The sequence below is a fragment of the Chaetomium globosum genome, genomic scaffold, assembly GCF_000143365.1.
Source record: "Chaetomium globosum CBS 148.51 scaffold_4 genomic scaffold, whole genome shotgun sequence".
Taxonomy (NCBI): domain Eukaryota; kingdom Fungi; phylum Ascomycota; class Sordariomycetes; order Sordariales; family Chaetomiaceae; genus Chaetomium; species Chaetomium globosum.
In genome coordinates, this window is record NT_165979.1 from 169,955 (window position 1) to 194,155 (window position 24,201).

Genomic DNA, 24,201 nt, shown 5'->3' on the forward strand with positions numbered 1-24,201 from the left:
GTCAAGAGTCTTGCGTGCGTGCAGGGTATTTATTCCTTACTACTCGTTCATGCTCTATCGTTCGCATGTCACTGCATTTCGTGGCTTCCCCGACCAGAATCTCGGCCTGCCCTCAGTTCACACCACTATTGCCCCGAGCCCGAAATGGGCAACGCAGGTATTCTAAATTTACTTGGTGAGACTGCGGCCACGCAGTCACAAGCCGCACCTACCTCACAAGTGATAGCCCTTCTCGCCGTTCTCTTCCGATCCGCTGGGTTGTCACACCCCTGTCCTCCCCAGTGCTCTGCGCTCCAGCGCTGCCCAGGGCTTGACATATCATTCGGCAAATTTGTCGCCGTCTAGATAACGAGCGTAGGCGCTTGTGTTGACAGGGAAATTCACATCGTCAACGGCGAGCACTGCATTGACGATGACGACGACCAGGCGGCCTCACTCGTAACAATTGGCAAGATATGACGGCCCGAGTCCGAGGCAGTGTTCAATCAGTCCGGGGACAGAAAGCCTTGAAGACCCAGGAGCGAAAGGTGGTATCAATCCAAGCGCCGAGGAAGCCAAGTACGGTAAGCAGCTTGTAGATGTTTCGAAGGGTGTCAGTCATGCCGATCTGTATGGGACCGAAAACTTCGATCTTGTTCAGACGGTCGACTGCGAAGTAAAGAGACCACTCGTGATCGTGGGTTAGGATGAGGGGCAGCGTAGGCAGCTGCGGGCCTAGTTTCCCGCCGCCGATACCGAGTGTTTCCATCCGCCTATGCCAAGCTGCGGTCCATATGCCCAATTGCAATTGCCCCTCCTCGAGACTCGCCCCGGCAACTTTGGCCACCATGGTTACTGCAGTAGGGGCGCGCACCAGGGGGTGGTAATCGGGTTGGTTAACGTAAAGGTGGCCCGAAGCGAATCCAGAGGGCTTCATTTGCTTGGCCTGGGCGACGAGTTTGTTCTGGATAGCAAAGTCGAGTTCTGACTCCGAGTCGAGATTAGGCGCCAGTACAAAGTCCACCACCTTGCCCTCGGCCACCTCACCCGTAACGAGATATGGAAGAAAGTGAGGTAGAATACGAGCCGACGTTGCGTTCTCCCATATCACGGACGTATGTTGCCTAGATAAGGCAAGCTCCAAGAGTGGTTCGTGAACCTGGGTGTTCCACGCGGCCTCGGCGCGTTGGAGAGTCGAACACTCCCTAGCGTGGACTTTGATGCTGCGGACCTTGTAGAGCTCGGCGTGAGTGATGCGTGTTTGAAACAAGGCGCCCTGCCGAGTACCGGAAAACAGAGCGGAGAGGGGAAAATAGTCAAAAACGCGCTCCTCGTCTTGTCCTATTCCATCTTGGCTGTACCCTTCCCCAGGTTTGCGGTAAACAGAGTCTGGGGGTGGACGATCCGTGTATAGAGCCTCAATCTCTGTGCGAACCTCAGCAGGATAGATGCCCGTCTGGTATGTCGTAGCGCGAAGATGTCGTGATAGAGCTGCCGCACGTCTTCGGGGAGCTGTCTCAGACCGGCATTGTCGTCGAGTGAGCTGAACATAATGGGCTTGTCGAGGTGTTGTAACCCCGCGATGTTCTTCACAGGTCTGGCGCGGCGGCGAAAATTTTTCGAGCGGGTATTTTGGTGGTCGGATACGATAGACGCAGCGGAGGAATAGCCTAGGCTGGATGGTAGGGGGAAAGCGGTTCCCATTGAGAGGGTGTTGGCTGAGAGACGTAACGACCGGCCCGATCGGGGCGTTGCATCGGGATCCAGGCCAGGTTCATGGCTCTCGGGTCTGCTGTCGTTAATCTTTCGCTTCTTAGGACCGGGTGATTCGCCCACGGTCTGCGTGGCCGCAGATGGAGGGGTTGTTGTTTCGAGCTCTCGGGGTCGCTTCAAGTTCGGGTTGGCGTTCGTCGTCTCATCGCCGTGGGAATTAAATACCCTAGATAGCCAGCAATCCAATATGGCAGGGTCGTTGTACATGGCTAAGGGTGGGAAGTGGAGGCAGGCTGGGAGAAAATGGGCAGTGGGTTGTCTTGCCGCGTTGGGCGAACAGTTCGATGCGATGCGATGCGTCTTGCAGCGCGTTGCTCCCGGCTAGGCTGGACGCGAAAACACGTGATGAAGCAGGACGCCTGACAGTGGTGGGCTGACGTCACTTGGTCGATTTATTCCACCTCCCCAGCTATCTCTCTGGGAGATTCCGGCAATATGAATAGAAGCCATTAGACTCGTGGCATGTCCAAAGCTGCTGGTTCCTTATGGACCCCCGCGGTCGGTGAGACAGAGTACTCTTTGGTTCTCTTGTCCATCGAGGGTTATGCCTTGACAAGGGTCTCGCGAGACACCATACAAATCTGGATGATAAAGTCACAGTACTTACTTCGCACATGATAGATGCCATTCGGGACGACGAAGCTGAGGTTCGCAAGCGGGGGGTTTATTGTGGAGATGATCCAACGCAATGGGCCCACGTCATACCTATCTGAAAGTCGTGTAATGAGTGTACTTCATACTGGTATGTACAGATCTGCAAGGAACCGCTTCAAAGAAAGACTGTGGTGTCGTCAACGGCCGCGAGGCGACGTTTGAGAGAATGTGAAAATGATTTGGGTATTCGTACATTCACGAATAGCTATTCGTATTGTTACGACGCCGAAAGGGACGCTTGAACAGTGGTCAAAGCTGCCCCGTTTCAGGGGTTCTTTCTTCCAGAAAAAAAGCCCGAGGGAGTTCGTCCGGAAAGCGACCAATCATCACTCTCAGGCGCGCCCAGAAACCTGAATGGCCCCACTAATCTCCAAAGACTTCGATTTGTGCCGATACATCCGAGACCCTGGCGCAGCCAGTAAGTTGGAGGATCACTGTGACGGCCAAGAAGAGGCCGCTCCACCTTTAACACTGGTTCCGAAGGGTCCTTCAGGTCCAACATGCGACTTGCAACACTGGAATGACGCTCCCAGTTCAAACCCTCCCCAAAACCATAAGAAATCGAGAACAACAAACCCCATCCCCAACATGCCGCCAACATCGAGGAGTTCATGGCTGCGGGTGCCCCGGCCCAAGGTTCGTTTTTACTTCTGCCCCTCTGCCCTTCCCCAAGTCACCAGGACCGAGCTAACCAGGACGCCGCAATGCGACCAACCCAACCCAGACCTTCCTCGGCTTCATGACCCTGCAAACCGGCACCGAACTAATCTCGACCGCCCTCATCTTCAACAAAGCGACCGGCCTCTACGGCCTCCTCACCCTCTTCACGGGCTACTCACTCTCCGCACTCCAAGTAACCGCCTACCTGGGCTCGGTCCTCGTGCTGGCCGCCCTGGCCATCTGTCTGCCGCACGTGCGCAAGCAGAGCCCCCTGCCCAACCTCGCGCTCGCGTGGGTCTACGCCGTCGACACGCTGGTCAGCGCCGCGTACACGGCCGCGTTTGCTACGGCGTGGTACCTGGCCGAGTTCCATGATACTAAGGGCCCTGCGGGCGCCGAGGACGATGTGGCGACGTCGCCGAGAAATGCGGGCCAGGTGCAGCACGATGCGGGGCAGCAGGCGCTGGAGAAGGCGGGCACGGGCGTGCATGACACGGCGGCGAGCATGGTGTTGATTGTGGGGTTTACGCTGGTGCGGGTCTATTTCAGCCTGGTGGTCATGGCGTATGCGCGTGTGGTGCTGCTGCGCTTTGTGGACGAGAGCATGCCCGAGGCGGAGGAGGTCACCGGCGTGTCGCCGGATCCGTTTGCCGTCGGCGCGCCGCTGGGCGAGGGGTGGAGGGGCAAGCTGGGCAGGGGGATGGTGCGTGTTGGGAGGGGGTATTGGCTGGGTGGCAAGAAGGAGGATGAGGAGTGGGCGCGGCAGGTCAATTCCAAGTTTAGGAGTACCAGGCAGTGAGTGAGATATGCTGCTGTGGGTGGCAGTGGGCAGTGGGCAATGGGCATGGGCAATGGGTAGTGGGGGGGAGCGCGGGTTGAACCGACGCACGTGGAGGCGTTTGGGCGGGAACTAATTACGATGTGCTTGTTCGCTGGCTGAATTGGATCGCATGGTTGGTTGGCGTTATTTTCGGGATTCGGGGCTTCGACTGCATGAACGAGGAGGGGATAGAGCGGATAGACCTCGACGAGGACATTAATATGGGGGGTGTCAGCCATCGCAGTTTCCGGCATGGCCGATGATTTTGCTGAGTTTGAGTGTTGAAAAACGCACGTGGGCCTGCCGAGCCCAATGCCGCCACCCATCCCATCATCCCCTTGCTTGCTTGCGGGTTAAAGGAAGGGTCTTGCCCACGCCGTTGTTGACACTTTTCCGATTGTCAATGGAGAAACTCAACGGCTCGGCGGCTCGGCGGCTATCGGTCGGCATCATGAGAACCTCAAAACGAAGAAGGTGAGGATGTCGAGGCAGTCGGGAAGAGAACGACTCACCGAGCATACGCCGTTTTAACAAAGTGCAGAGGAAATGCCACGGCAACATGTTAGTGGGGATGACAAACCTGGGAATCACACCATCACGCAACGAACCAGCGGAGCCTGGGGGCATTCATGACAAAGCGCTGTTGAAATCCCACGCGCGCAATTCGCTGGTTGATCTGGGGGCTCTGGGCAAAACCCGGGATCTGAGGCGCTAGGGCGATCACGCAATCGCGCACCTCTTGCGCTGCTTCCCCAGCCGTCAAATTTGGGACAGCGGGGCCGATATAGGGCCTTTAATTGCTTGCCTCCGGCTTCTGGCCCTTCCATAAAGAGTCAGGGTCTTTTGAGGGTTTTAAACAGAGAAAAAAAAAAGAAAAACACGGCTTGCTTCCCTGTGATGCTGCACTCTCTTCCATCAATAATATCCTGCTCGTGAACTTTGTTGCACGATGGCAGACCTCAAGCTGAGGACACCCGAAGAGGCTGGTAAGTGCCATCAGTTTGCAGTTCTTTTGCCCCGCCAAATGAGGTCGTGGTGCCCCGCAGTCGCTGTTTATCGCAACTTGTCATTGGCATCGTCATCCCATTGACGATGGATGCGATGGCATGAAGGGTTGCGATATATGGTGTTCGCATAACAGCTGTAGCTTGCCGCGGAGTTAATTTGCATATCATGCATGGCAAAACTGACAATCGCGTTGTGTAGTCGCCGCAATCGCATATCTCGCTAGCGATGTGGTCGTCTCGGTGCAGCCCTCGTTGGGCGCCGATTCCGGGTTCTCGAGCTCCCTCAAGCAGCTCGCCGCAAACAAGACTCCCGGCCTGGTCGCAAAGTCTAGCGATGCCGTGCCCGAAGTCCAGTCCGTGAGGCACAACACCGACCCTCTTCTCTCCGTCTTCACCCCTATCCGCTCCGGCCGCCTGGTTTCGGTGACGACGACATCCTCCATCCTCCTGCCCTCGATTGCCCACCTCTACAAGCTCGCACATCTCCCAGTAGTGCTCCATGTTGCTCTTACGCCCAAGAGCTTCCCCGACTACTCGGCCATCACCTCGATCCGGAACTCGGGGTGGACATTTCTGCAGTCATGGTCGCTGCAGGAAGCCCATGACATTGCCCTGACGGCGCATGCCCTGGCTATCCGCTCCGGCAAGGGTGTGGTTCACTTCTTCGACCCTAGCTCTAGTGCTGGCAAGGAGCCCATTGATGTCGCGAGTGCCGATGTCATCCGCAGTGTTATTAACTTGGATAATGTGCGGAGGTTCCAGTCCGCTCCCATTTCTGGCTCCAGCATCTATGCAGACGATGGGCGAGTCGCTGTTGTTTCTGACCAGCCTGAGATCCTGGCGGCAAGAAACGTTGCTGTCAATAACGTACCTGTGGCCACAGGCGCCGCCCTGCCCGGATCCCCCACTATTACTTCACCCTCCTCCGTGAAGTCTAGCCAACAGAGCGCAGCCAGCTCACCTCCCCTCCCATCAGCCGCGACTACGATCGAACCCGCCCCGCCCGTCGTTTCCTCCGAAGATATCCACAATTACGTTACCTCCATCTGGACCCAGCTCAACGAGCTCGTGGGGAGGCAATATAGCACATTCGAGTGGAGGGGGTCCTCCAAGGCCGAGACTTGCCTCTTCCTCTTCGGGTCCGATGTGACCCTCTTCTCCGACGCCATCACCCAGGCGCAGGCCGATGACTCGTTTGCCAATGCGGGCTTGATCGCCCCGAGGCTGTACCGGCCCTGGCTAGGCGCGAAGCTACTTGAAGCCATCCCAAGAACAGTAAAGAAAGTCGCAGTCCTTGAGCAGGTCTCGAGGAAAACGACGAAGTGGGGCCCCGTCCTCATCGACGTCCTAACGTCGGTCAAGAGTGCTGCTGGCGTTGTCGAGACGATCGTCGGCCACCAGCTTGGGTACATCTCCAAGGAGACGGTCCAGCAAGCACTCCGTGGCGTCTTCCAGAACTTGACTTCCGACAAGCCGGTGCAAAACTTGGAGGTTGGCGAGCGGGAAGCCCCCGAGCAGGCTCTCGAGTCTGGGCTGGAGAAACCCACGCTGGAGACTGCCTACACCAAAATCCTTACCCAGCTGTTTGGCACCAGGACATTCATTGCCAACTCCCTCGAATCCGATAACGCTGGCATCTCGAACACCATTTCAGCCACCCCCGAATATGGCTTCGGGTCTCTGCTTGCTAGGAAGGAGAGGAGGAAGAAGTTTGTTGGGGAGGCCAAGAGCGCGGCTAGCTCAGGCGGATTTCTGACCGAAAACCCCAAGCGGGCTCTCGCAAACTGGGTTGCCAACGCCGATGACGTGAAGAAGTCCGAGGAGGCTGCTGAGGACGCCCTCTCAAAGCTCACCATCGACAACTCGACTCTGTCAAAGTCCCTTCTGGCGAACAAGCACTTTTTCCGCAAGCAGTCACTGTGGCTTGTTGGATCTGACGCCTGGTCGTACGATCTCGGTAACTCGGGCGTGCACCACGTGCTGGCTTCCGGCGAAAACGTCAACCTCCTCATCATCGACTCTACCCCCTACTCGGAACGGGCCGCAGCCGACGCCAACCGGAGAAAGAAGGACATCGGGCTTTATGCCATGAACTTTGGCAACGCCTATGTTGCGTCGACGGCTGTCTACAGCTCGTACACGCAGGTCCTCCAGGCCATGGACGAGGCTGACAAGTTCAACGGCCCCTCGATTGTCCTGGCGTACCTCCCCTACTTTGGTGAGCACGACTCTCCTCTGACGGTCCTCCAGGAGACGAAGAAGGCGGTCGATATTGGCTACTGGCCCTTGTACCGGTGGAACCCGGAGAACGAGAAGAAGGGCGAGCCCAACTTTTCTCTGGATTCGGAACGCATCAAGAAGGAACTGAAGGAGTTCCTCGACCGGGATAACCGCCTCACCCAAATGATGCGCAGTGAACCGCAATTTGGCGGTGTGCTGTCAGAGGATTTCGGAACCGAGATCAGGGCGCAGCAGAAGAGGCAGGCCAAGGACGCGTACAACCAGTTGCTCGAGGGCCTGTTTGGCGCGCCGCTTACCATTCTATTCGGCTCAGACGGCGGCAACGCCCAGTCCCTGGCCAAGAGGTTGGGCACCAGGGGCAGGGCCCGTGGCCTGAAGACCACCGTCATGTCCATGGAAGACTACCCGGTCGAGGACCTGCCAACAGAAGAGAACATTGTCATCCTCACATGCACGGCTGGCCAGGGTGAGTTCCCGCAAAATGGCAAGGCGTTCTGGGATGCCATCAAGGACAATACCGAGCTCGACCTGGCTTCCGTCAGGTTTTCCGTCTTCGGCCTCGGTGACAGCCACTACTGGCCCCGCAAGGAGGACAAGGTGTACTACAACAAGCCCGGCAAGGACCTCGACAGGGTGCTGGCTAACTTTGGTGCGACGAGGCTGGCGGATATCGGGCTCGGTGATGACCAAGATCCGGATGGATTCCAGACGGGCTACCAAGAATGGGAGCCCAAGCTCTGGGAGGCTCTTGGCGTGGCTAATGTCGAGGGTCTTCCTGATGAGCCTCCCCCGATCACCAACGAGGACATCAAGATCGCGTCCAACTACCTGCGTGGCAACATCGCGGAAGAGCTCAAGGACACGTCGACAGGCGCCATCAGCGCTTCCAACCAGCAGCTCACCAAGTTCCATGGCACATACATGCAAGACGATCGTGATCTCCGTGACGAGCGCAAGGCACAGGGTCTGGAACCCGCCTATTCGTTCATGATCCGGTGCAGACTTCCCGGTGGTGTGTCGACGGCGAAGCAGTGGATCCAGATGGACGACATCAGCAATGAGCTCGGCAACGAGACCATGAAGCTGACTACCCGGCAAACGTTCCAGTTCCACGGCGTCGTCAAGGGCAAGCTCAAGCCTGCCATGCAGGCCATCAACCGGTCCCTGATGACCACTATCGCTGCCTGCGGCGATGTCAACCGTAACGTCATGTGCAGCCCGCTTCCCTCGCAGTCCAAGTACCACCGCGAGGTGTTCGCGTGCTCCAAGAAGATCAGCGACCACCTGCTGCCCGCGACGACGGCGTACCACGAGATTTGGCTCACGGACGACGACGACAAGAAGACGCAGATTGCCGGTGAGGCGGTGCAGGACTTTGAGCCGCTCTACGGCCCCACCTACCTGCCTCGCAAGTTCAAGATCTCGATCGCCATCCCGCCACACAACGACGTGGATGTTTACGCGCACGACATTGGTCTCATCGCCATCAAGGGCAGCGATGGCAGCCTCGAGGGCTTCAACCTGTTGGCCGGTGGTGGCATGGGCGCTACGCACAACAACAAGAAGACCTACCCGCAGGTTGGCCGGACGCTCGGCTTCGTCAAGGCCAACGAGGTGCACATCGCCTGCGAGAAGGTGATGCTAGTGCAGCGCGACTTTGGCGACCGCAAGAACCGCAAGCACGCCCGTCTCAAGTACACGATCGACGACCTCGGCGTCGACGTGTTCCGTGGCAAGGTCGAAGAGCTATGGGGCCAGCAGTTCCAGCCGGCGCGGGCGTTCCACTTCGACAGCAACGTCGACACGTTCGGGTGGACCAAAGACGAGCACGGCCTCAACCACTTCACCTTCTTCATCGAGAACGGCCGCATCGAGGACACGGCCGAGTTCCGCATGAAGACGGGCCTGCGCGAGATCGCCAAGGTGCACAAGGGCGAGTTCCGCCTCACCCCCAACCAGCACCTGATCCTCAGCAACGTCGCCGACGAGGACCTGCCCGCGCTCAAGGCGCTCATGGCCGAGTACAAGCTCGACAACCTGCAGTTCTCGGCGCTGCGCCTGAGCTCGTCAGCCTGCGTCGCTTTCCCGACCTGCGGCCTCGCCATGGCCGAGTCGGAGCGCTACCTGCCCGTGCTCATCTCCAAGCTGGAGGCCTGCCTGGAGGAGAACGGCCTGCGGCAGGACTCGATCGTCATGCGCATGACGGGCTGCCCCAACGGCTGCGCCCGCCCCTGGCTGGCCGAGGTCGCCTTCGTCGGCAAGGCCTACGGCGCGTACAACATGTACCTGGGCGGTGGGTACCACGGCCAGCGGCTGAACAAGCTGTACCGCTCGAGTATCAAGGAGGAGGAGATCCTGGAGATCATGAAGCCCATGCTTAAGCGGTACGCCCAGGAGCGCAACGAGGGCGAGCGCTTTGGTGACTGGACCATTCGCGCTGGTATCATCAAGGAGACGAAGGAGGGTCGGGACTTCCATGAGGGGGTGAGTTCTTCTCTCGATTGATTGACTCTCATTGTGTTTTGATGCTAACTGAGCTTTCTGCAGGTTGCCGAAGAGGAGTCGGACGAGGAGTAACAATGTCAAGACATGGATGGAAGGAAGGGTGGGAGTTTGTAGATCAATTGCGGGCGCATGCATCTGAGATTTGAGCACTGTATTTATTTATCTTTACGTTACTTTACGTTACCATCATTGCTTTGGGCGTCGAAAATTTCAACTGCACATAGTCATCTTTTTTTTTTTCCTTTTTTTTCTTTTTTCCTTCTTTTCCTTTCCTTTTTTTTACTATTCTTTTCTTTTTTTGGGGGTTGTTTGTTTATCCAAGGGGCCTGGTTGTCGACGTAACCTACTCATGTTACGCGCGTGGCTGTCTCTGCTGCGCCATGCTCCAGTGCTGCCGACATCGGTCTGTGACCCTTGTGTCCCTTGTCTCGTCCCTGTCTTCGTCCCTGCCTTCGTCCCTTGTTTCCCTTCGGAGAAGTCGGGGTAAAATGCTTGGCAGGCAACGAGTCTGGGTTTGCGACAATCCCACAGAATCACAAGCGCCACTGATCGACGAATGGCTTGGCTGCCCTGGCGGGATGAGTGGGTCTCCCAACGATGACTTGCGTCGTGGTTGCCCCGACAACATGTCTTCGATGAAGCGACCAAACAAGACTGAGGAAGGTGCCCCTCCAGCTCCTGCGATGAAGGAAATCGCATTCCACTTCGTTGATCTGTGCTCCACGATTACTAGCCGAGTTTAGGACTTCTTCATCGCCGTTTTTTCGATTTTTGTTCTGACCAACAGCCAGTGTGCAGCCAGCGTCTTCATCTATCAATCACCGATCAACACGTTGTGGATTGCGCCGAGACTAGTTAACATCTATCTAAGAGGCTTCGCATTCCACCACTTCTCCCTTACAGTCGGCGCGACAATCGCAAATAGTTTTTCGCGCATTCCAACCGAGCTGCGCGACACAACCACCGAGCGCGTGTCTCAGAGACACAATTTTGTCATTGCGGCCTCGCCGCCACAGCAGCAGCCACCATGGACGACCGACATTCCCCCGCCCGCCAGCCGCCCCCCGAGTATACGCTGCCACAGTATGGCGATGTGGACGACTCGACGCCGACTGGCACGCCGCACCATGGCGCTGCCGTGCGCCTGCTAACCTCCATGGAGGAGCCTGTAACTTATGACCCGCGGCCGACGTATGTTTTACCACAGCTTCTTATTCCCCCTCCTCTTTCCCTCCCGTCTTTGCAACCACTCCAGCGAGTGCACTTGCCTACCAAGAAAGCGACGCCGGAGATGCTCCATGCTCTCGGGCTGCGCCCAGAGAGATCAATGTCGCAGAAGAACGACAACTCCGCCTCAGCCGGCGCTCCAGTCCGAATGGGCCCGCGGCCGAAGCCTACTGCGCAAGAGAAAGTGGAAAGTGGCAAGCCTCCCAGTCACTGTTCCACCATACGGCTGCAGAGAAAGAAACAATTAGAGCCACCAGCTCCCGAGCAAGTTGCAGGAAGTTTGGCCGTGATCCCGAAGGGCCCATGTCCAAGAAAGCGAGCGCGATTCCAGGCTCGATGCGAATCAGAATCGCCCAAAGAAGAGCGTCTCACCCCGAAACCAAGCATGAGCTCACATAAAAGCAACGTGAACAGAGGCCGAACTAGGCAGGCTTACGAGCCCTCGCTCGACTCTCGCCAATCCATCCTTGATCCGCCGCACATGCCCCCTCCGGATCCCTCCTACAGCTCCTACAACTCGGCCATCGATAACGGATCGCCAACGCGGCCATGGAGTCCCATCCGCGACTCTTCTGAGTACGGTCGACCACCGCCTGCCAGCAACCGATACGAGCCTGCAGACATTAACGGAAGCCCCCGCCCCGGCACACCCGCTTCGACATACGGCGGCAGTCCTAGGCGGCCCCTGCCTCCTGCGCCCTTGTTTTCGGCAGGGGCACGGGGCTCTAACCAGTCGTTTACTGACGATATTACCGTTAGCATCCCGCTTACCGAGGACCCTGACGATGTTTTTGCGCCCGAGTCGGACCTTGGTAGGGGCGGACACCACCATCGTGACTCGTACGCCGAGTCGCAAGTAACTCTCAGCGATGAAGCCACCGATGTGTCGTATGACGAGAAGACGGACCGGTACGGACCAGCCCCGGAAGGGAAACAAGAGCGTCGCGGTGTTCGCGCGCCACAGATGATGAGGAGGGAAGTGCAGTTGATCAACGGCGAACTCGTCCTCGAGTGCAAAATTCCGACTATCCTCTACAGTTTCCTTCCGCGCCGGGACGAGATTGAGTTCACCCACATGCGGTACACGGCAGTGACATGCGACCCGGATGACTTCGTCGACAGAGGCTACAAGCTGCGTCAGAGCATAGGGAGGACGGCGCGCGAGACCGAGTTGTTCATCTGCATCACCATGTACAACGAAGACGAGTACGGCTTCACCCGCACCATGCACGCAGTCATGAAGAACATCAGCCACTTTTGCAGCCGAAACCGCAGTCGGACCTGGGGAGAGTTTGGTTGGCAGAAGATTGTCGTCTGCATCGTGTCAGACGGTCGCGAAAAGATCCACCCACGCACCTTGGATGCGCTGGCTGCCATGGGTGTATACCAGCACGGCATCGCCAAGAACTACGTCAACCAGAAAGCGGTCCAGGCACACGTTTACGAATATACCACGCAGGTATCGCTCGATTCGGATCTCAAGTTCAAGGGCGCTGAGAAGGGGATCGTGCCGTGCCAGATGATCTTTTGTCTCAAGGAGAAGAACCAGAAGAAGCTCAACTCGCACCGTTGGTTCTTCAATGCCTTCGGAAAAGCGCTCAACCCGAACGTGTGTATTCTCCTGGATGTCGGTACTCGTCCTACCGGCAAGGCGCTATATCACCTTTGGAAGGCTTTTGATACAGACTCCAACGTGGCTGGCGCCTGTGGAGAGATCATCGCGATGAAAGGCGCCTGGGGGAAAAATCTGCTGAATCCACTGGTGGCTTCGCAAAACTTCGAGTATAAGCTGTCAAATATCCTGGATAAGCCGCTGGAAAGCGTGTTCGGGTACATTACGGTACTACCCGGCGCTCTCAGTGCCTACCGATATCATGCGCTTCAGAACGACGAGACAGGCCACGGACCCCTCAGTCAGTATTTCAAGGGAGAGACACTGCACGGCCAGCATGCCGACGTGTTTACGGCGAATATGTATCTCGCCGAGGATCGTATTCTATGCTGGGAGCTGGTGGCCAAGCGGGGCGAAAGATGGGTGTTGAAGTACGTCAAGGGCTGCACTGGCGAGACAGACGTGCCTGGTATGTTTACGAAGCCCCTTTTCCGGCCGCCGACATCTAACCATTTGCAGATACCGTCCCCGAGTTTGTCTCGCAGCGACGTCGTTGGCTCAACGGTGCCTTCTTCGCGGCTGTCTACTCGCTGGTTCACTTCAGGCAAATCTGGCAGACGGACCACACCATCGCTCGGAAGATCCTGCTACACATCGAGTTTGTGTACCAGTTCATCCAGCTCATCTTTACGTATCTGTCGCTTGCCAACTTCTACCTGACCTTTTACTTCATCGCCGGTGGCCTGGCCGACCCCCAAGTCGACCCCTTCAACGGCGCGGCAAAGTACATCTTCATCATTCTCCGCTACGTCTGCGTCCTCCTCATTTCGACACAGTTCATCCTCTCTCTTGGCAACCGGCCACAGGGTGCCAAAAAGATGTACCTGGCGTCAATGATCATCTACGCAATCATCATGGCCTACACGCTGTTTGCCTGTATCTACGTTGTCGTGCGTCAGTTCTCTATGAAAGACGACAAAGACGACGAAGACGCGAGCATCTCGCTGGGCAACAATGTCTTCACCAACCTGATCGTGTCAACGGCGTCGACCGTCGGCCTGTACTTTCTTATGTCTTTTCTCTACCTGGATCCGTGGCACATGTTCACGTCGTTTCTTCAATACCTTATCCTGCTCCCGTCGTACATCTGCACCTTGCAGATTTATGCCTTCTGCAATACGCACGACGTCACGTGGGGTACCAAGGGCGACAACGTGATGAAGACGGACCTGGGCGGGGCTATCGGAAAGGGCAGCACCGTCGAGTTAGAGATGCCCTCGGAGCAGCTGGATATCGACTCCGGTTATGACGAGGCGCTCCGCAACCTGCGCGACCGTGTTGAGGTCCCTCCCCCGGGGGTCTCGGACGAGCAGCTGCAGCAGGACTACTACAAGAGCGTGCGCACCTACATGGTCGTCACCTGGCTGATCGCCAACGCCACCCTGGCCATGGCCGCCAGCGAGGCCTACGGCGGCGCCTCCATCGGCGATAACTTTTATCTGCGCTTTATCTTGTGGTCCGTCGCGGGCCTGGCCGTGTTCCGCGCGCTTGGCAGCACCACGTTTGCTGTCATTGGCCTGGTGAACATGGTGGTGGAAGGCAAGGTGCGCATGAGCATCGAGGTGCCCAAGTGGTTGGGTGGGTGGGGCACCAAGATTAGTGACACGATGAGCAGTGTTGCTAGTAGTGTGCGGCGGTAGGGGGGTTGTTGGATAGACAATTGGGGAGTGGTGGGATAGGTAGATGTCTTCTATGAGCAGGGCGGATTTGTTTTTGGCGTTGGTTTATGTCGGGTTAGATGTGGGTGGATTTATGTCGGGAGGGGATGATGTACGGATGGCGGCTGGGATGTCGGTGTCTTGGGAACGATACCTATGTACGGCAGATGACAGGATGTCGGGAGATGATGAGGAAATGGGCGATGACGCGACGATGGAGGATTTGGTCATGTTAAGTTGGTTCCGGCCGGAATAGTTTGCTTTGTTAGTCATGTAGGATACCCGATATTAATGATTTTCCTCTTCATATTACGTCTCCGCTATCTTGATGATGTAACTATGTATGTTGCCCTGCCAGGTATCTCGAATTTCGTTTATTCGTCCTTCCCAAGTCCCAAAGCCCCGGTCATTAACATCAAACTCACTTTCTCCCATCCTCGGTGGTGTCATTATTCCACCCCCCCTAAATCCCAATCCAAGTCCAGCCTTTCCAACCCCATTCATTCCCTCACAGCCGTGGCGTTTCCATAACCTTGATTGCCACCTAAGCGACGTACGCCCCCGAATGCATCCCACCACCACGACGCCTCTGCAAGAACCCGAGCCCCACCAGCGCCGTGCCCAACCCAAAGCACAGAAACTGCAGGATCTCGTCCGCCTGCGCCCGCTGGCAGTTGCCTTTGAGCGCGCTCATGATGGACTCGGGCGTCGCGTCCTCCCCGGCGGCTACCCCGTAGCCCGTCTTGTCCCCGAACTTGATGCTGCCTTGGTTGAGCAGCGGGCTGTAGAGCATCGTTTCGTAGTTGCTGCAGTTGGAGGTGTCTTTGAGGCCGTAGGCCCAGGCCTGTAAAGGGGGGAGGGGGTTAGTGGGTGGGTGGGGGTGGGGTGTGGTATGGGGGAGGTATGCGGGAGGTATGGGACCGGGTGGAGAGAGGGGGAGTTGAGGAGGGTGGGAAAGTGGAGGGGGGTGAAGAAGGGGCGCGGTGCAGGAAGAGAGATAAATAAAAAAAAAAAAAAAAAAACGTACAATGCCACCACCAAGGAAAAAGAGAGCAGCCAGGCCGTCCAGCACGAGAGGGACCAGCTCGGGGACGAAGGACACAAAGGTGCACAGGACACCCACGCCGGCGACGATCATGCCGAACCCGCCTGTGAAGGTGCTGTAGCGGGTGGTGACGGGCGGCGTGTCGTACACCTGGTTCGCGATCATGGCTGCCGCGAGGGCTAGGATGGTCAGGGCCATGACGAACTGGGCAACGCGGTTAGCTGGGCGCTGTGTGTTGCCAAGGGGGGGAGGGGGTGCGTACATAGAGGCCCCGGAGGCCGAGGGTGATGGGTTTAAGCATGGTCGCGGTTTTTCTTTTCGTCCCAAAATCAAGTCGAATAATAATGTGCAGAGAGGAACCGGTGAAGGATCAATAGACGTGGGAAAGAAAAGTCTATTATGTCTGGAAGAATTGCGAAGTGGGCGCTTCAAAAATCTCTTCTCGTCCTAGGTGGCACGAGCGTATCACCTCCAGGTCCTAGTAGATTTCGGGGTGGGCACGGGATATGCTATCTCAGACTGGGACTGGTGGGCCAGCACCCGGAATCCTCATTGTTTTAAGGCATTTGGACCGTTGATATTTTAATCAAAGCAGGCGGCTCCACGCTGCTGCCTTGGGATGTGGAGGTCCAGGCCATTCAATCCTACCCAGTTTGTCCAATGGATGGGGCGGCAACCATCTGTGCCTTTTGGAAAAAGGTCTATGTACCATACGAGAATAGTCCCACAGTTCATAGCCGACGGCAGCGGCATGAGGGTCGCATTCGCCCCTAGCCTTGGTTGGGGCTTGGTGTAAAGAGACCAGAACTCGAGACCCCAGCGTGCCCAGCTCGCCCCATCTTGCCCCGTTTGAAGATTCCCTTTCCCTTCTCTCCACCAGCTGTGGAAGCGTGCCAGAGTTGGGATGAACTGCCAAGGCAGGAGGGAATCCTAAAGGATCAGTGATGAGCAGAGCTACAAAATAGAGTGGCTTGAGTGGCAGACAAACCAAAAGCGGGTAGTCGCGCAGGGCTGTGGGTTTCGAGATTGGCGATCAGGAGGATGCGGGCAGCAAACACAGCCCAGCGGTCAGTTTGGGGGCGATGCAATTGGTGCATTGGGGTCCAATTTTCTATTCTGAACACAAGGACCGTGCAGGTCAACTCGGCCGACAACCCTGGAAAATCCGGCAACCGTTCCGTTTTTGACCAACAGCCCCGTCTTTCCTGGCAACATGAGTCATGAAGTGACCAATGGTCGAGTCACTGAACCTGGGAGCAAGAAGAGAGGCGCTTGAACAGAGGCTTGTTTGGAGCGCGGACTAACTCGGTAGATTTTGTTGATGGGAATTTTTTCCCTTTCCCAACTTCTTGCCGAGACATGGAGACATGTGCCTGTGGGGCACAGCACAAGGCTCAGCGCTGGTCTCGGCAGCCGCGACCAAAGTGTGGATCCAACCTGTCATCTTCCTGTGTGATGATATTCTACCCATTGCTACCCCATAAACGTCTGGGCCTCGAGGCGGCAGATGTGCGAATATAGGTATATTCGAGTGACCGGATGGCCTGCTTCGGATGTGGTTCGGACGAGCGGGTCAAGATGCAACCTCAACCAGGCCGCCTTCCGCTGTTGTCTCTACTGGATATATCCAAACACGCTGCTTCTTCCACTTCCAAGACGCCTCTGTCTATAACGCCGGCACCGCATGCTCCACGGCTTCGCGCTGCGCTTCCCAGGCAAGCCAGTCCGATCTCGTTGTTCTGTACCCATGGTTTGTTAGCCTCGCGTCTGTTTTCGCTGCATTCCGGCGCACTCACGGTAGCAACCCCATCCCGTTGATCTTCCATATCCCTAAGGCCAACGCAACCAGCTGCATGGCCACGTACGCCAGCTTGACTTGGAGCATTTTGGCCCGGTTGCCTTCCGTTTCGAAGCGCTCAAAGGCCTGGTTGGTGCCCAGAATACCCATGATGGGGTTTTTGAAGGCCATGAACACCATCATGATGCTGAAGATCTGCAGCGAGTTGCCCGACATGTACATCATGATGCCCGTCATGGGCAGGCTCTTGATCGGGCCCAGCGCCACCTCCCAAGCCTTCTTGAGCTTCAACGTGTCCATCTCGTCGGGTGTTGGCGCCTGTCGCGGGGCGGCTTTCGGGTCCTTGGCATCCTTCTTCTGCAATAGCCTGCGTTAGCAAACCTGTTGACGGCCTGCACCTGATGCAGAGAGCGCGGGAGCTCTACCTTGGAGTTGGACGGTGATTGCGACGAGGGGTATCCCGGGGGATCGGGAATGCCAGCCTGCTTTGACTTATGCGCTGGTGGGTTGTTGAGGCCCGCTACCCAGGCGGGCAGCGTTGTTGTTGCAGTTGCGGACATTGTGCGATGTGGTTATCCCGGGCGCAATTGGGAGGTGGGTGCAGTGAAGTCGGTGTCGAGAACAACGAAACGCGTTAGCTCTAAGGTGATGTCAAGTTTGGCGTCGAGCCTTGCGCTGCTTGGCAAACCCGCTTGCTCCCGTGCCAGTGGGACCACCGTGGTCCCCAGGTGCCCCACCAGGCGCGCCGTTGCTGAATTGGTGCAATTTTCAGGGGTTTGACCCACGCTGGGGTTCCGATCACCGAAATCGCCGGGCTTTCCCCTGTTGAACCTCGAGAGTTTGGCAACGTCAACTCCGTCCTCGACCGCGACGTCAGCCATTGACGCGAATCAGAAACCTCAGCGAGAAATAGCAGCGATTTGAACTGCTCGATATCCCGACTATCCCGCAATAATCCCGACAGCGACGCACACGAGTAACCAAGGAACGAAGTCAACGACGACTGCTTTGGGCAGGGGCATTGGGCGAGAAATACGACGCCACCTGCGACATCAAGCCGAATAGGGACTTGAGATACCGGCCTTGACGACGACCTACTCGGAGAATAAGGCGCTGCATCACCAACATCAAAGACCCGCGCGGGTCGTAATCGTCCCGGCCCTCTCCGGCGGCAGACTGGACACTTTGAAGACCCGGCGCCGAGTCCGCCCTACCAACCCACCCGAACTCGACATCTTGTACCTCATTGCACAACGCTAGTATCATTGCTGAGGACGCGCGCAAAAAATGGCGACCGCTCAGGGAGGAGGGGACTCGAAGCTGTTCGCTCGGGTAAGCTCATCATCCCTTATCTGTTCAGGTTCCTTGTCAGGTTCCCCCACCCGTGTCTTTGTCCGTTCCATGTACCCCGTCCGTCCAGAGATGATGGGCGTCGCGGGGGACTGCGGGGAAGAAACAAGCTTCGCAAATCCGGCCACCAACATTCTTTTGATATTCTCCAGCCTCGCTGCCCCTCATCTGCCCACCCCCTTCTTGGCGAACCGCCTCGGCTTCACCCCTTCCTTAATTCCTAGCATCCTCAAACCCACGCCGGCGCGCCCTTGCTTTTCACCGCGCCGACCAGTCCTCTCTTCGACGACCCCCTCCTCGTCCATGGCCACAATGAGCTTCTCCCCCAGGTCCCTTAGACCGCCATCACCATGTTTCTCGCATACCTCCCTCCGTCTGTTCACTCACCAATGCGGGGGCCACAGGGCAAAGTCGCCGAGCTGCGCTTCGAGCTGAATAGCGGCGGCAAGAAGGACAAGCACTTCACCGCCAAGAAGATCGCCCTCAAGAAGATTGTCGCCAACATGACTATGAGCAACAACGATATGGTCGCCTTGTTCCCGGATATTGTTGGCTGCATGAACATTCCGAATCTCGAGATCAAAAAGATGTAAGTGAGGAACCTACGCCAAGCCAGCACCCCAACCATCATATAGGGCAATACTGATGAGACCCTAGGTGTTTCCTCTTCCTGGTCAACTATGCCAGGATGCGCCCGGATGTAGCGGTAAAAGCCATCCCCGTCTTAGAACACGTTAGTGCCTGCTATGCCCCCGTTGTGCCGTATGCACATGCTCATTTCTTCTAGGACATGCAAGACCACAACCCCCTGGTACGGGCGCTTGCCTTACGAACCATGTCTTACATCCACGTACGAGAATTTGTCGAGGCGACGGTACCCATCGTCAAGCAGCTTCTCCGAGACCCGGACCCGTACGTGCGTAAAACAGCAGCATACTGCGTGGCGAAACTGTACGATCACGACCGCCACATGGTAGAGAAGTCGGACCTTATCGACAGGTTAAACGGCCTGCTGAGGGACGACAATCCAACCGTGGTAGCGAGCGCGTTGGCTGGATTGATGGACATCTGGGAACGGAGCGACGCCATCAAGCTCACCATCGACTACAGTAATGCCTCCAAGATGGTTGCCATCTTGCCAGATTGCTCAGAGTATGTACCGTGTCTGCGCCTCCCTGTGGCTTGGCGCTGACGTGCAGCAGATGGGGTCAAACATACATCCTGGAAGCCCTCATGTCCTACGTGCCGCAAGAATCGGGAGAGGCCGCGCTCCTGGCTGAGCGTATCGCCCCTCGCCTCTCACACTCCAACTCGGCCGTCGTACTCACCTGCATCCGTGTCATCCTCTACCTAATGAACTACATGGCCGATCAGAAACAGATCGCCGCTCTCTGCCGGAAGCTGTCGCCACCCTTGGTCACACTGCTCGCCAAGGGGCCCGAGGTACAGTACCTAGCCCTTCGAAACGCCCTGCTCATCCTCCAGCGGCGACCCGAGGTGCTCCGCAACGACATCCGGGTCTTCTTCTGCAAATACAACGACCCCATCTACGTCAAGGTCACCAAGCTCGAGCTCATCTTCATGCTCGCCAATGAAAAAAACATTGACGAAGTGCTCACTGAGCTCCGCGAGTATGCCACCGAGATCGATGTGCACTTTGTCCGCAAAGCCGTCCGCGCCATCGGCAAGCTGGCCATCAAAATTGAGCCCGCCGCACGGCGGTGCATCAACCTCCTGCTGGAGCTCGTCGCGACCAAGGTCACGTACATCGTGCAGGAGGCGACAGTGGTCATCCGCAACATCTTCCGCAAATACCCCAACCAGTATGAGAGCATCATCGGCACGCTCTGCGAGCACCTCGACTCGCTCGACGAACCCGAGGCCAAGGCGGCCATGGTATGGGTCATCGGGCAGTACGCCAGTCGCATCGAGAACTCGGACGCGCTCCTCGAAGACTTCCTCTTTTCCTTCGCCGAAGAACCCGTCGAGGTGCAGCTCGCCCTCCTGACCGCCACCGTCAAGCTCTTCATCCAACGACCCACCAAGGGCCAGGACCTCGTCCCCAAGGTCCTCAAATGGGCCACCGAGGAGACCGACAACCCCGACCTCCGCGACCGCGCCTACATGTACTGGCGGCTGCTCTCCACCGACATGGAAGCGGCGCGGCGCATCGTCATGGGCGACAAGCCGGCCATCACGGCCGAGTCGGAGCGGCTCGACGCCGTCACCCTCGAGGAGATGTGCCTCAACGTCGGCACCCTCGCCACCGTCTACCTCAAGCCCGTGCAGACCGTTTTCCGCAACGCCCGCCCCCGCCGCCTGCAGGACTCCCCCGCCCTCCAGCGCCACGACCTCCCCACCGCCGCCGCCCCGCCCGGCCTCCAGTCCGACGCCAACAAGAGCCTCAGCCAGCTCGGCCTCGGCGGCCAGCCCGCCGACTTCGACCCCCGCACGGGCCGCGACTACAACCCCCAGCAGCAGCAACAACAGCAACAGCAAGCGGCGTCATCCCAAAACGATAACCTCGCGCAGGCCGTCAGCGACGCCGACGCGTATTTCGCCACGCAGCAGATGCGCGGCATGCAGATCCAGGAGCAGGGTGACAGCTTTGGTGGGAATGGCGGCGAGGCGGCCGGGTATGTGGTCAACCAGTACGCGCCGCAGACGGTGTACCAGCCGGCGGCGCAAGGGGTGGCGGGGAATGGGGATTTGTTGTTGTGAGCGTTTGGGAGAGAAAGAGAGGGGCGGTGAGAAGGGGGGGGAAGAAGGGGGAGTGGGAGGGATTGTATCGATGCGATGGTGGTGGTGGTTGCGTAGTATCTATCTAGGTATATAACTACACGTAGTTTTCCCCATGATGGGGTTCCGGGAGTATGATCAGTGGGTGGTGGGTCGAGTCAGAGGGGGGTAATTGAGAATGGCCGGCCGAGTTGAGTCAAGGCAAGTCAAAGTAGGGTAGGTGGGGGGGTAATGTGGTTGGACATGAGCAGAAGAATAAACAAAAACAAGATACTCATCATGTGCACTGAACTGTGGCGAACGGTACGGGTACTTTTACTTCATGTTTTAGAGGAAAACGCGGTGGTGTTGTCTGTCGCGCTTAGTTATGCGTGATTAGTCAAGTGAAGATTGAGTGGTATCGCGGCCCCCGCTGAGCGGCCGCTGGGTGGGGCTCAGCCGCGCACGGCCCCATCGCCCCCAAGATCCCTGTATATTGAGGGTAGGGTCAGTGCGCGCACATCAAAATATTTGAGTATATCTGGAAGTTTGGCTGATTCCGCCGATGATAGTAGGACTTTTCCCAAGTCCCCTCCCCCGTTCCTCCCTCCCCCTGTCCTTTTTCCCTTCCCCTTTTTCTTTCTTCCCTTGCCCCCTCTCTCCGTGAAGACATCCAAAAGCTATGGTTACAAGAGCGAAGCGACGCAGGACCGCGGCCGCAGCAGCGGCAACGCTGGCGCCGGCGCAGTCGCGAGTGCGGGACGTTATTACAGTCGCGGGGCCGGCGTGCTGCCTGGTATGATATTCGGCTGCTGAAGAGTTATGGCTCTGATCGGACAGCGGCTCTTTCTTACTATTCGCAACGAGACTGGGTCGTCAAAGCCTTTGGCTATGCCGGTGTTACCTCGCGAAAGAAGACGCATGTTGGCCGCAGCTCAGAGGCGAAGACAACCGAGCTGAAAGGCGTTAGCGAGGACCAGATCCGCCATGCCGGCCGTTGGAACCAGGAGCAGATGGTCGGCTGTTACCTCAACGCATTGCCCCGTAAGTTTATGCGTACGATGGCCGGCCATCCTTCGCAGATGGGGTGTTTCGAGATTCGCCGCGCTGGGATTGCACCACCAGAGGCCCTGCTTTCGATGATCTGGCCTGGGTTGGATAGCTGGAAGGACCGGTTCGGCCCTAGGTCCGACCAGGTGAACGACCTTGCAGCGATGGGCCTTACGAACCTGCTCTTCTACTTACGCGAGGTGGCCCTACAGGACTCGGTCCTCCTAATGCAACAGTTCCCCAGCAGCCCAGTATGGAACCACCCGGTCTTTCAGCACGAGGCCTACCAGCCATTCGCGCAGCAGGTCTTGGCCTTTGTGCGGGAGGAGGAGCAGCCAAGCCAGCTAGCTGTCCTTGTCCAGGCGATGCCAGTCTTGGCCCGACTACCTAAAGTCTATCGACTCGCGCAATGAGGCCAGAGCGGCCCAAGCTTCAAGCCGCGTTCGAAACCGAGGTCCGAGCAGCTGAAACGCGGCTCAGAGAGGCCCAATCTACACAACTTCAGACCTTCTTAGTTTCGGGGCTTCAGGCGGCCGCTACAGCGGTCCTGCCACCAGCAGAAGGAGGGGGCAAGAGCCAATACACGTCTGCCCAGCCGAGCATCAACAATAGCCGCCTGGCAAGCCCCGACCCGGCCAGGACATACAACACGCTAGAGCCAGAGCTGCAGCCGCCCCAATACCGCATGTGCCGGGCAGTCAGAACGGTAGAAGGCCTATGGCGCGAGTGGACAGTCGGCCTTCGGGGCCAGCCGGCCATCGCCGCGCTCGACAGCAGATGGGGCAGCCGATGGCGCGCAGGGCGGCAGAGCGAGCTGCAGTGGTATTCCCTGCGGCTCGAGGTCATCAAAGAGATCCGGCGTGTTGCCCAGGCACAGCGGATCAGCGAGCAGGCGGCGATGGGCATTGTCAGCATGCAACAGCAGCGCATTGGCTGCTCCCTCGACCAGTTTTGCAAGCAGCTGCGGGCAGAATAGGAAGGCGTGCACGCCTGGCCGCCTAGCTGTATAATATTAACTCGGGTTTTCAGTTGTTTTCTCCCTGACCTGGTGTCAGGGACCATTGCATGTGTATTTATAGTAAAACTTCCACCCACCATTCAGGGGTAAGGTGGCAAGCAACGAGGCTTCTTTCTCTTCTTTCCCACGGTTGCTGCTGAGCTCCTGGGGCTTCGGCTCTGTCTGACCAGACGGGGACCATTGTTTATTCGTGCATATAGACTTGTTGAAGTGCCATAAGAGTATTTGTCCAAACGGATAGCTCACTCCTCCTATACATTACGTTCGCCATCTTGTTGAGGGTGGTTTAGTGTATTGAGTGTTCGACCACCAGTTCAATAATATAGGTAGTCAAGTACAGTGTAACTAGTATAATATCGATGGCGTAATATAACTACATTCTCCTGGTCGTCTGGTATTTACAGCCTTCTGAATTGCTTTTTTAAATGCGTTCAATTCCATTGTAACTGCCAGGGGCAGATATGGGTGAGAGAGGTTGGTGCTCACTCAACCATGGCACACATACACCAGCCCACTTTCACACAGCTCACCGATTGCAGATCCTTCGGCGCCAATGATAGAGTGAAATCTGTGTCAATTGCGAGTGTATCGCCCCATTACTCTCCGCCGCCCTACTCGCGTAAACTTGATCACCGTCTCCATAGCAACTGTGATGAAATGAAATGACATGAAAAATAGCAAGACTCCCGGACCTTCCCCTCCTCAACCATTACTTTCCGCCTTCCTTGCACTCTCACTCATGCTTCATCCAGATAACCATATCATCACCCATAAGCAAATGGCAAATGAAAACGGTGGAAATCCATGAGAAAAGGTCTGTATCCGTTCACCCTAACTACCCATGAAGTCTGGTAACAGAAGGCTGGCGAGAGAGGGTAAAGACCGCCTTAAGCGATGGCCATAACGAGCGCGACGGCGCCACCCGCGACAATGCCACCGACCAAGTTGGCCTTGTTGTTACCTGCACCGTTGACGGTCGTGGTGGGGGTCGCCGTGGCCGAGGTCTCGGAGGTGGATCCCTCGGTG

At 57.1% G+C, this 24,201-nt stretch overlaps 8 protein-coding genes across 8 annotated transcripts; 5 read left to right on the top strand and 3 right to left on the bottom strand.

Annotated features, from left to right (window-relative positions):
• Positions 1-481: 481 nt before the first annotated feature.
• Positions 482-1,959, bottom strand: CHGG_03762 (uncharacterized protein; the record flags this gene model as incomplete). The annotated part of the gene is made up of 2 exons (XM_001222975.1): positions 482-1,404; positions 1,503-1,959. 2 exons carry the CDS (start codon positions 1,957-1,959, stop codon positions 482-484), a joined length of 1,380 nt encoding a protein of 459 aa, XP_001222976.1.
• Positions 1,960-2,994: 1,035 nt separating this feature from the next.
• CHGG_03763 (uncharacterized protein) lies at positions 2,995-3,865 on the top strand (the record flags this gene model as incomplete). The annotated part of the gene is made up of 2 exons (XM_001222976.1): positions 2,995-3,042; positions 3,131-3,865. The coding sequence occupies 2 exons, from the start codon at positions 2,995-2,997 to the stop codon at positions 3,863-3,865; spliced, it is 783 nt and encodes a 260-aa protein (XP_001222977.1).
• Positions 3,866-4,835: 970 nt separating this feature from the next.
• Positions 4,836-9,711, top strand: CHGG_03764 (uncharacterized protein; the record flags this gene model as incomplete). Its single annotated transcript, XM_001222977.1, has 4 exons — positions 4,836-4,872; positions 5,093-6,039; positions 6,196-9,618; positions 9,682-9,711. 4 exons carry the CDS (start codon positions 4,836-4,838, stop codon positions 9,709-9,711), a joined length of 4,437 nt encoding a protein of 1,478 aa, XP_001222978.1.
• Positions 9,712-12,055: 2,344 nt separating this feature from the next.
• CHGG_03765 (uncharacterized protein) lies at positions 12,056-13,198 on the top strand (the record flags this gene model as incomplete). The annotated part of the gene is made up of 2 exons (XM_001222978.1): positions 12,056-12,477; positions 12,688-13,198. The coding sequence occupies 2 exons, from the start codon at positions 12,056-12,058 to the stop codon at positions 13,196-13,198; spliced, it is 933 nt and encodes a 310-aa protein (XP_001222979.1).
• Positions 13,199-14,740: 1,542 nt separating this feature from the next.
• On the bottom strand, positions 14,741-15,542 carry CHGG_03766 (uncharacterized protein; the record flags this gene model as incomplete). Its single annotated transcript, XM_001222979.1, has 3 exons — positions 14,741-15,040; positions 15,224-15,445; positions 15,504-15,542. 3 exons carry the CDS (start codon positions 15,540-15,542, stop codon positions 14,741-14,743), a joined length of 561 nt encoding a protein of 186 aa, XP_001222980.1.
• A 1,365-nt stretch (positions 15,543-16,907) lies between these two features.
• Positions 16,908-17,599, bottom strand: CHGG_03767 (uncharacterized protein; the record flags this gene model as incomplete). Its single annotated transcript, XM_001222980.1, has 3 exons — positions 16,908-16,980; positions 17,107-17,226; positions 17,421-17,599. 3 exons carry the CDS (start codon positions 17,597-17,599, stop codon positions 16,908-16,910), a joined length of 372 nt encoding a protein of 123 aa, XP_001222981.1.
• A 1,179-nt stretch (positions 17,600-18,778) lies between these two features.
• Positions 18,779-21,110, top strand: CHGG_03768 (uncharacterized protein; the record flags this gene model as incomplete). The annotated part of the gene is made up of 4 exons (XM_001222981.1): positions 18,779-18,978; positions 19,047-19,122; positions 19,177-19,541; positions 19,592-21,110. 4 exons carry the CDS (start codon positions 18,779-18,781, stop codon positions 21,108-21,110), a joined length of 2,160 nt encoding a protein of 719 aa, XP_001222982.1.
• Positions 21,111-21,789: 679 nt separating this feature from the next.
• Positions 21,790-23,133, top strand: CHGG_03769 (uncharacterized protein; the record flags this gene model as incomplete). The annotated part of the gene is made up of 3 exons (XM_001222982.1): positions 21,790-21,861; positions 21,926-22,549; positions 22,663-23,133. The coding sequence occupies 3 exons, from the start codon at positions 21,790-21,792 to the stop codon at positions 23,131-23,133; spliced, it is 1,167 nt and encodes a 388-aa protein (XP_001222983.1).
• Between the last annotated feature and the right edge of the window lie 1,068 nt (positions 23,134-24,201).